The sequence below is a fragment of the Clarias gariepinus genome, chromosome 17 (genome assembly GCF_024256425.1).
Source record: "Clarias gariepinus isolate MV-2021 ecotype Netherlands chromosome 17, CGAR_prim_01v2, whole genome shotgun sequence".
NCBI lineage: Eukaryota > Metazoa > Chordata > Actinopteri > Siluriformes > Clariidae > Clarias > Clarias gariepinus.
The window spans coordinates 25,573,991-25,585,292 of NC_071116.1; the positions used below are offsets into that span (position 1 = coordinate 25,573,991).

The following is an 11,302-nucleotide window of genomic DNA, read 5'->3' on the forward strand; positions in this document are numbered from 1 at the left end:
GTAGTAGAAGCCAGCCGGCATCATCTTTTCGAAATGCTTGCTCACACAACGTTGGGGGCGGAGTAACACACTCGGAGGACAGCGCTATCCGCTCCTTGCACTTGCTTGAGCTCACAGACGCCCCTGATTGGCTGGAGAGCCGTGAATAATGTCTCTCAAACCCCCCCTCCCCCCTCTGAGAGAGCTCGGCCAATCAGCTCTCTCTGGACCTCCGGCTGCGAGAATCACCCGGGAATCAAACTCGCGATCTCTGAGTGATAGGGCAAGCACTTTACCACTGTGCCACTCCGAGGCCCCTACTTTTTTGTGTGTTTCTTTTTTTTTTTTACACTGATTAATTTTAAAAGCGCTATGCAAATAAAATTTTATTGGAATTAAAGTGAAAGCATAGTGTCCAATTTATAAGCCTCTGAAGGTAGTGTATGATCTGGGGTGATCATTTTATTGAATCATTTGATTTTTTTTTTCCCCCTGATGACATATTCCAGGAATCCAGAGAAATTGTAAAAGAGCTGTTCTGGGAGCATGAGGAATCATTGTCACAGATGAATTGGCCACCACAGTGTCCTGACATTGAACGTCTTTGTGATCTGCTGCAGAAGACTTTATGGAGTACAACTCTGCTGTCATCAATACAAGATGTTAGCCAAAAATGAGCGCAACTCTGGATTGTTGGATGGAAATATCGGTTGTGACGTTGCATAAGGTTATTAAAAACATGCCGCACTGGACATGTGCCATAATCGGTGCTAAATGCGGTGAAATATTTTATTTTATTTTATTTTATTTTTTGGGCCAGACAGTGTATAAAGTGATATTAGTGATATCTCATGACTACTGATGTTTCTCCTCAATCTATGGAACTTTATAAGGGACTAATATGAGCCATCTGATAAATTGTTCAGACTCAAACAGTAAGATGGATGCGAGTCTCCAATGTCTCTCCTTCCCTAACCTCCTGTATCACTATAATGAAAAGACTGCCAAGAGCTCCAAGGTGAATGTGTATTCAGTCAGCGTGCGTATTATGTTTGGGGGTGATGCTACTTTTGAGCTCTGTGAGGTTCACGTTACTCTGCAGGTCTAAATCCAGCAAACCACAGGCTAAATTATCCAACTGATATTTCTCCTGCTCTCAAACCCTAAAATCAAGCATATGCATCTGGTATCATTTCTATTTGTAGGATTTACAGAGACATGTTTTATTTCTGCATAGAAAATATGCCCCACGCTTGTACTAAATGTTCTATTTACAGATTCACAAAAGCTCATGCATTTCAGCTGCCCACGAATGCCATGTATGCAGATTGGACTGAAAGCAAACCAAATCTCATCTGTATGCCGATTCTCAATGCTGCTTTATGAGGACAGAAAATTGGAAAATCCCCAAACTGCTTCTGCTTAACAAATCGCAGCTTCCTGGCCAGTTTTACAGAATATGATCATTTAGGAACATATCTACAACCCCGGCAAAAATTATCACCACACATGGAGAGTGTTGCTTTGTAGGAAATCTCAGATAAAATTATTCTGGCTTTGAAACTGACCTCAAACAAAAAAATTAATTAAATTATTTAAATGATTTTTTTCAGGCAGGATGGTGGTGTAGTGGTTAGCGCTGTTACCTTGCACCTTCAGGGTCTGGGTTCGATTCCCACCTTTGTGCATGAGCATGTGCTTGGTGGGTTTCCAGCGGTACTCAGGTTTCCTCCCACAGTCCAATGACATGCAGATTAGGCTAATTAGTGTTACCAAATTGCTAAGATTGTGTGAATGAGTGTGTGTGTATAGGGGACTGTGTGCCCTGTGATAAATTGGCACGACATCCATGGTGTACCCTGCCTCGTGCCCTAAGTCTCCTGGGATAGGCTGCAGTCTTCCCACGACTCATTATAGACGATGAGTGAGTGATCGCAACGAAGAAGAAAATCACTGAATGTGGAATCATTCCAAATACCGTCTACTCTGCCGTCACTTACAACTCCACTGAACACTCCTCTGTACTTGTCCTTGGACATACAATGATTGACTGTTTACATATTCATCATTTAGAGACTTACGGAGGTAACTGATTCTTCAACCTTAACGATCTCCCTGAATGACAAGTTTGCATGAAATTCACTGAAGCGTATCATTCAGTAACGACTAATGACATTTATACTACTCTATATACATTTTGTACCGGCCATATTGAAAACGGATCGCTTTTAAAAGAATTACAGCCTTAAATGCTAACAGCAAGCTTTCAAAAGGTGAAATGAAGGTAATTTCATCCAATTAAGCCAAACCGACACCCAACTAGTAATTATGCTATTCACGTACAGGAAATTATACTTAGGATTACACCAAAGGTCCACGTATTGACAGCTATTCATCAAGAATAAAAGCTGCCACTTCTTTTGAAGAAGAAATAATACGGAGATTGGTGATTTAAGCTCTGTAAGCTTCTGAAAGTATTAAATCTAATGTCAAGGTTGGCAGGTCTGCATCACATAATACCAAAATGTGCACTTGCTAATCGTGTTCACTGCATATAAAGTCCACTCTGGTTATTACTGTCAAATGTATTGTAGTATTTATAAGGTGAAAAAAGACGTCGATAGCTCCTTCAATAAAATTCTAAATTTTCTTTTTTTCAATATATACAGTATATATACATATATATATATATTAGTTCTCACACACACACTCTATTCCGCTTTTCCTGTACAGGGTTGCTGCAGGCCTGACACCTATCCCTGGCACTAGAGAGGGCACACCCTGAATTGGGTGCCGGTCCATTGCAGGGTACAAGCACACACTCACTTACGCACTTCAGGCTATTTTGAAATGGAAGTTAGTGTAATCTGCACGTCTTTGGACTGACTGAAAAAAAAACGGAGCACAGACGCAAAGGCAGGAATCGAACCCTCGGCCCAGAAGGTGTAAGGCCACAGTCAGAACAAAACAAAATAAATTAAATCATTGAAATTAGTGTGCATGTTCGCCCAGTGTTTGGTGGAGAGTCACTATGTTGTTGGTAATGTTGTTATGTAAATAAGAAATAGGTATTAAAATGATTCGACCAACTCACCAATGAACCTATTAGTATAATAAAGCTTCTTTTAGCTACATATGCATTTTTGCAAGTTACAATAGTTTACTAGTTTGATGCACCAATATTATATCAAATAAATAAGTAGAAATAAAAACGAAATCAATCCACATAATTGGGTCCATGCATTTTGGAACAAAGAGAAGTTGTTTTTTTGCCATTTGGCTTTTGTACACCATCACAGTGAATTTGTAATGAATCACTAAAGATGACTAATAAACACCCAAGATAAATTTGAATTCAAGTAGTTTGTACTAAAGTGTGGCATTAACCATTCAGGACTTACAGACATATTTACACACACACACATCCATATTAGGGGGCTCATGAATAATTGAACACATGACTGACAAACAGTTGCATGGCCAGGTGTGGCCCGTTTCCCTCATTACACCACGACTTATCAAATGTATGTATATACTGTAAGGCCTGGAGGTTGTTCTGAGTGTTACATTTGCATTTGGTGGCTGTTCACTCCAACTCTCAACATCTGGTCCAAAGCGGTCCAAAGCAAGTGAAGGAGGCCATCATTAGGCTGAGAAGAAGGAAAAATAAACCAATCAATGAGAGAGCAAAACATGGTTTGGAACACTTGTGAAAAGAAGGAATTAACTGATACAAACTAACCACAAAATGTCCATGGTGAAGAACCTTTTTACAACATTTAGCCAAGTCAAGAACACTCTTGAGAAGAGAGGTGTGCTATTTCCAAAGTCAATAGACGAGTTTTTCCTGAAAGCTGAAAAACTTTGCCGGATTCTTTGGACTGATGAAATCCAAATTAACTTAGATAGAAGGAGAAAGGTATGGAGAAAGAAAGGAACAGCTAATGATCCAAAGCATGATCTAGAGCCGTCAAATATGGCAGTGGTTTGGAAAAAGCGTGTACGACTGCCAGTGGAACCTGACTGCTCATAAAAGTAGCAGGATGAAGTCTGAAGTGTATAGGGCTATACTCACTGCTCAGATTCAGCCTGCAAATGCTGCAAAACTGATAGGACACCGATTCATATTGCAGTTGGATATTGGTACTGTATATTCTTCACTGGCCAAGTCAGTCACATGCTTTTAACTCAGTAAATCTTTTTTTTTTCACTTATTGAATACAAGACTGAAGGCAGAAAAAGCAACAAGCAAGCAGACGGCAGTTCCATCTTGAGGAAGGAACTCAGCGTTTGGTCATTTCCATGGCTTTCAGACAGCGGGCAAGTATTAACGGCAATCCTTATGTTTGTGTGTTCTATTATTTATTAGCCGTGTGTGTGTGTGTGTGTGAAAATGTCTGTAATTCCTAAATGGTTAGACCCACAATTTTGTCAAACTCCTAGAATTAAATCTAAAAGTCTTGACTTCTCTCACATCTTTATACATCAATATGTATGAACCTAACTGTAGGTTAAAAGTGTTAATAATGTTTGTTAAATTTTCATCACCATTGTTTTTTTTTAACCCTAAAGAGGTTTCGTTTCTAAAAAATGTAAAGAATTGTTCGATGTCAGTTCCATCTATCAGATGTATAGTTGTACAGCCTCAAAACAGTTTAATGTAGAACTTTCTGATAGAAAAATACTAATGCACGCTCCTTATGGAACAACACTTCATAACATGGGTTCTGCTACAACCCTGGATTAATCTGCTCACATTCAGAGAGAATTCAGGGCCCTGATTCAAACAACATAATGAGCAATCAGTAGTTTGCCACCATCATATTGACAGCAGAAGTGTAAATAGACTGAGATATGACACCAGTAGAAAGGCTACAAAGATACATTTATTCGTCAGAAATCTTTGGCATGAGCTGAATAGTGATACTGTGCTAGCTAAAACAAGAGCGAATAATACAGTACGTAATTTATTCCCTTTCTGTGTAACCCAAGCATGCAATACAACAATACAGAAAAACCCAAAACTCCACAAAGACAACACTTCCATCAGTCTATCAGTCATAACCGTCCCAGCAATCGATCCTCTTTCTGTCGCCTGATTGGCTGCAGGTCCTCCCACCCAAACGTCTTCCGTGCCAGATGCTGAGCTGTGATGACTTATACATTTCTGGGTTAGTGTATGATGTGTGCATATCTTTTGTTCTCCTTTTAGAGCTGAATGATGGGGGCTGGGGGGTGGGGTTTGGGGAGAAGCATATTGCGTTTCAGTTATACTGTGCAATAGTGATATAGGCTGCAATATATTCAAACAAACTGCAGAATGTGTAATGCCATTATGAGCAAGTTATCTTGGATTCATTTGAGCAATTCATTTAACAATATGAGTGAGGAGGTGAGAAAAGTCTCAGACCTCAAAATATGTTTTTGCTCCCCTTTGCATATTGCAGGCTTCTGCAGTACGAGTATAGCAAATACTAATTTGGCAAAAATGATGTACTTTGATCCTCAATGATGTACTCGATATACTTTTGCTGTTCCGTGGGGAAGCGGGCGTATCAGAGGACAGTGTTCGTACATGGTCATGTAAAAAGTTGGATCTGATCTTGCTCTTTGCTGATATGGCTTGTCGGTGTCTCTAATGTTTTCAGAAGGTAAGAAACCACTCGACATGTTCGCCTCTTTTGTATCCATCAGCTCTAATTGGCTGATCTCGTTCGTATCTAATTGATATTTACCCTAATGACTCTTCTGTTTAGCAGCTATTTTAATTTATTTACTTCAAAATAAAAGTTAATTCATGTGGAGTTTTGCATATTTTGTTCACACCCTAATTTCCTGTTCCCATGAAAATACCCTTACAATCAGATGACCAGAGCGCCATCTGGTGGAAGCACACTGATTTCTTTTATTGTTGATCTTATTCTCTGACCAATTGATGGTCCTAAAATCCCTTTTTATTACTATAAGTAGTAGTAGTATTTTGTTTATTATATTTATAATCAGACAGATGCTTATTATAACTGATGCTGTTTTAAATAAATTCTGTAACAAACTGTGGGGTCACCCAGGAACAGGTGAATTTAAATGCACTACTTAACCAACTGTGAATTCCAATGCACCAGAATGATTTAGAATAGAATTAGCACTAGCACCAGAGCTAAAAGTTTTAAGAGGTAAATAATTAATATATATAATATATTAACCATTCCTAATAATTTACAGAAAGGGGAGAGATAAATATATACACACTTTCCCCACTTAAACATTGCAGGATATTTTGTGTAGATTCATGATATATAACCAATAAATAAATTTTTGTTTATGTCTAAAAAGGTGTTTTTACAGATTACTTACATTCCAAATATATGTACAAACTTGACTTATTTACATATTTCTTTTCCTTTTAAAGTGGCCATTAAATAAAATTCAAATATATTGTACATCCCTTTTCATGCATTTGTTGTATTTTACTGTTAAAAAAAAACGATGCATTATTTATGTCTACTACATTTCTTTAAAGGGGGTGGGGGGGGGGTAAATAAATTCATCTACTTACAGTATGGAACTTGCCAACTTATGATAGTTATCTCTTTACCACCTACATAAAACATAGGAATCCTGAAAAAAGCCTTATCATGATCCAGCAAGAAAAACATTTCAGTAGTATTTGGTTAGAAATATACAAATTATTTCCACAAAACATTAATGGCATCCAAGTTATACAAGGTTGATGCACCTTCATTGATTTTTGAATATGTATAAAGGACATTTGTGTGTTGTGCCCCCCAATCACCACCACCCTATCAGATGAAATGGTTGGAAGAGAACTTGAGACTTCCAAAGATTTCCCCAACTTGGAGAAAACAGACCTTGCCATTTATCTTTAAAAGTATTTTGAAGTTAAAGTTTACATATGGTTAACAGCCCTTTTTTTTTTTTTTTTTTTTTTTTTAAACACACTTTGAGGAAAACCTTAAATAAGAGACATCAAAAATGTAATACAATCATGACACTTTAATAACAAAAAGGCAAGGATTTTATAATAAAGCACGATTACACACAATACTTCATTGAACAGATTTCAAGAGGAGATATTGCCCATTGAGCTTTTACTACCAGAAATGCTAGGGGAATTATCTGATGAGGCACTGTACACAAGATTTTTACAATATTGCTGACCCAACCACAAAGCAGGAACCTGTTGATTGAAGGCACCCAGCTTCTGGACATTTTGACTCTGTATGCTGAGAGCGCTGCCAACAGGCCCTGAAGACGAACTATGGCTTTGAGAAGCACTGTAGCCACTTGGAACAGAGTTGGAGACACTTGATATAGTGCTTTCTGAGTCCTGCTGGTTCAAAGGTAGTGAGGGGGCAGAGCCAGCCTGTTGTACACCTTGCTGTGCCTGCAAACTACCATAAAGATTAGAAAGCCACAGAGATGGCCCATAGCTAGTTGTGGGTTGACCTTGAGAGCCACTGTAAGAGCTTGAACCACTACTTGGCTGATTTGTGCCTTGCAGCGTTTGGAGTCTACCATACTGGCTAGAAAGCCCTTCAAACAGCCCGTAGCGAGTTGAGCCTTGGGTGGGAGAGTCACTATAAGAGGTTGAAGTATTAGAAGTAGACCCACTTGACACTGCACTCTCAGAGGCCTGCTGAGTTAATATAAATGCAGGGGCATTGCTTAACTGACTTGCACTTTGTTGTGGTTGGAATTCCCCATATTGGCTGGCAAGACCTTGAGACAGCCCATATCCAGTTGAGACTTGACCTGGAGAACCACCATAAAAGAATGAAGTACTAGAACCATTGGACACGGTGCTCTTGATGGGCTGCATTGTAGTAAATTGGGGCATAGAGACAAGCTGCCCAACACTCTGCTGTGTCTGGAAATTAGCATAGGGGCTAGGTAGTCCTAGGTACAGCCAATAGGTAAAGGGGTTTTTAGAACCACTGTGGGACCCAGATGACACACCAGAGGTAGTAGGACTACTGGACACTCTACTTGCAGAGGCCTGCTGGGTCACTGTTAAAGCAGGGACAGAGCCAAGTCGGTTTATGTCTTGCTGTGTTTGAAAGCCACTGTACTGGTTGGAAAGCCTTTGAATTAGCCCATAGGCAGTTGTGCCTTGAATGGGAGAATCATTGTAGGAAGTAGAAGAACCACTGGGTGGTGAATGCTGAGTCACAACCAAGACAGACGCAGGGGTTAACTGGCCTCTTGCAGACTGGCTTGCACTGCCTTGAGACAATCCAGGAACAACTGGGCCCATGTTTGGAGAGCTGTAGGGGCTTGAAATAGAGACATTTACTATTGCATTTGCAGAGGCTTGTTGAATCACAGGTAATCCAGGCATAGAGCCAGGCTGTTTGACACTTTGCCCCTGGGATGCAGCATATTGGGAATCACTATAGAAGATCGAAGTACTAGAATCATTGGAGATTGTGCCTGCAGTGGCTGGCTGCATTGCAACAAGTCTGGGCAAAGAGCCAAGCTGCTGAACATGCTGTGTCTGGAAACTAGCATAGGGGCTAGGTAGTCCTAGTGACAGCCAATAGGTAAAGGGGTTTTGAGAACCAACATGTGAGCTAGAGGACATACCAGATGTAGTAGGACCACTTGGAATTCCACTTGCAGAGACCTGCTGGGTCACAGTTAAAGCAGGGACAGAGCCATGCTGGTTTATGTCTTGATGTACTTGGAACCCACTATACTGGCTGGAAAGCCCTTGAGACAGCCCATAGCCAGTTGTGCCTTGATTTTGAGAGTCACTGTAAGAGGTTGAAGTTTTAGGATCATTGGATATTACATTTTGCAGGGCCTGCTGAATCACAAGCGCAGGGGTAGGGCTTAATTGACCTTGCTGTGTTTGGAAATTATACTGACTGGCAAGCCCTTGAGACGGCCCATAGAATGTTGAGCCCTGGCTTTGTGAACTGCTGTGCGAGCTTGAAGTACTAGACATGGATAATGCACCCTCTGAAGCCTGCTGGGTCACAGTAAATTCAGGAAAAGAGCCAACCTGGTTGCCTTGCTGGGAACCAACATATTTGTCTGAAAGCATTTGTAATGTCCAGCTTGCAATTGGGCTACGAGTGTCAGTGTAAGGGCTTGTTAAACTGGAGGTAGAGGAGCCACTGGTTGTGGTGGCATCTTGAAGTGCCTGCTGGGTTACAGTTAATGCAGGAACAGAGTCACATTGTTTTTTGCCTTGCTGTGCTTGAAATTGACTAAATTGGCTACCAATCCCTTGAGACAGACCATAGACAGTTGAGCCTTGGCTTTGAGAACCACTGTAAGAGCTTGACATAGATCCATTATATGTTCCACCAAGTGAAGCCTGCTGAGCTGCAATTACAGGAACAGAGCCAGGTTGATTTACCTCATGCTGCATCTGAAAATTAGCATAGGGGCTAGAAAACCCTACTGACAGCCAGTTAGCAGTTGGGGTTTGAGTTTGAAAGCCAGAGTAGGAGCTTGAGAAGCTGGAAGAGCCATTAGGCATTATAGAACTTTCAGGTGCCTGCTGGGTTACAGTTAATGCAGGGGCAGATCCAAGTAGATTTGTGCTTTTTTGTGCTTGGAAACCATCATACTGGGTGAAAAGTCCTTGAAACAGGCTATTACCAGTTGAGCTTTGGATTTGAGGACCACTGTAATAGTTTAACATATTAGAAGCGGTAGAACCATTGGACACTGCACTTTCAGAGCCCTGCTGAGTCACTACAAATGCAGGGGCAGAGCCAGGTTGACTTATGCCTTGCTGAGATGACCCATAGACAGTTGAGCCATGGCCTTGAGAACCACTGTAGGTGATCAAAGTACTAGAACCATTGGACACTTCTGGCTGAATTGTAGTTACAGGCAGAGAACCAGGTTGAGTTAGACCATTCTGTTTCTGAAGCCAAGCATAGGGACGGGCAAGCTCTACTGATGGAACTTCCTGCTTAGATGTGGCTTGCACACATGATGGTTTACTTTGAAGACCTTGAACAGTCTGAAATAAAGGCTTGTATTGAGCAAGAGATCCATCTGCTTGGGAGGCTATGCCACTTTGTAATGCTCCAGGATTGGTTTTACTCTCATCCTTCATGGCTGTGGAAATTTGGGCTCCATAAGGAAAGGAGGAAGCCTTCCAAGTCCATGCAAGCCCTTTACTCCACACTTGTTAGAGGAAAAGAGTCATTTTTAGAGAATTTTCTTTCTTTAAGGACTTGTTAATTACACAAGATAAAGACTACTCTAAGCTTTTTACTACACTTACCTCCAAGTGCCCTTCCATCTTTTAAGTAAAGTAGCACAATGAAGAGTAACCAAAGCCTACAAGACAAAAGAAGATTAAAATCATGATCCCATGTTATGGAAAAATAAAAAGTTAACAAAGGTTCACTTTCATTTACCTTTTGCAAGGCCACATCATGATTCAACAAGTGACTGCCAGAAGGCTGAAGGCCTGTCGTGATACCACTTCACTGCTGCCTCAAAGAACCTCAAAAACACCCAGGCAAAGAAAAACCATGCACGCGTGCCTTTTAAGCCACTTATTCAGGTCAGGTGACAATAACGACCCACTCCCTTGTCACATGACTCATTATTTCAAGTCCCTTTCTTCAGGTGTGAAACTACTGATTAGTTGGTCTTGTGTGCACACAGAGCAGAATGCTACTGCAAAGTTAAAGAGAACGACGTATTTATTAGAATTCTTCCTCATGGACCCTTATTTAACAGACAAAAAAAAAGCTTCCATATATTATATCTATTGGTTTGCTAAGTCAAAATGACAACTAACCTTTCATTGTCATAAAATACTTATTGTGTCATTTGACATACTAGAATGGTTTACAGTGTTTTTGTACAATACTGTATAGAGGAGCAGGAGCTGGGATTTTATGATTTATTTAACACTAGAATAGTTATGACTTAAAGGTCTAATACAGCTGCATTATTTTCTCTTAACAAAACAAATGAGGTGGTTGGAATGGGTGGAGAAAAGTGGTAGGTGTGTCGTGTAATAAAAGAAATATCAGCGAGAATGAAAGCAGAGGTGTTCGGCAGTGCTGAGACCAGCAATGATCTACGGCTTAGAGACAGCGGCACTGAAGAAAAGATAAGAGGCAGAGCTGGAGGTAGCAAAGATAAAGCTGTTCAGGTTCTCTTTGTGAGTGACAAGGATGGATAGGATCAAGAATGAGGGACAACCCATGTTAGATGTTTTGGAGATAAAGTCAGAGAGGCCAGATTGAGGTGGTTTGGACATGTTCAGAGGAGAGATGGTGAATATATGGGTAGAGGCAGGAGGTCTAGAGGAAGACCAAAGAGG

The 11,302-nt window shown here is 40.5% G+C and overlaps 1 protein-coding gene across 1 annotated transcript; it reads right to left on the reverse strand.

Annotated features, from left to right (window-relative positions):
• Positions 1-6,978: 6,978 nt before the first annotated feature.
• On the reverse strand, positions 6,979-10,527 carry zgc:165539 (uncharacterized protein LOC564373 homolog). The gene is made up of 3 exons (XM_053515698.1): positions 10,383-10,527; positions 10,247-10,302; positions 6,979-10,146 (listed from the first exon to the last, which is right to left on the reverse strand). Exons 1-3 carry the CDS (start codon positions 10,400-10,402, stop codon positions 7,061-7,063), a joined length of 3,162 nt encoding a protein of 1,053 aa, XP_053371673.1. The 5' UTR covers positions 10,403-10,527; the 3' UTR covers positions 6,979-7,060.
• Positions 10,528-11,302: the final 775 nt, after the last annotated feature.

Coding starts and splice junctions, on each gene's coding strand:
- zgc:165539 (XM_053515698.1), bottom strand. CDS start 10,402: ATGATGTGGCCTTGCAAAAG. Junction 10,303..10,382: donor ATGATGTGGCCTTGCAAAAG/GTAAATGAAAGT, acceptor TTTGTCTTGTAG/GCTTTGGTTACTCTTCATTG. Junction 10,147..10,246: donor AGATGGAAGGGCACTTGGAG/GTAAGTGTAGTA, acceptor TCCTCTAACAAG/TGTGGAGTAAAGGGCTTGCA.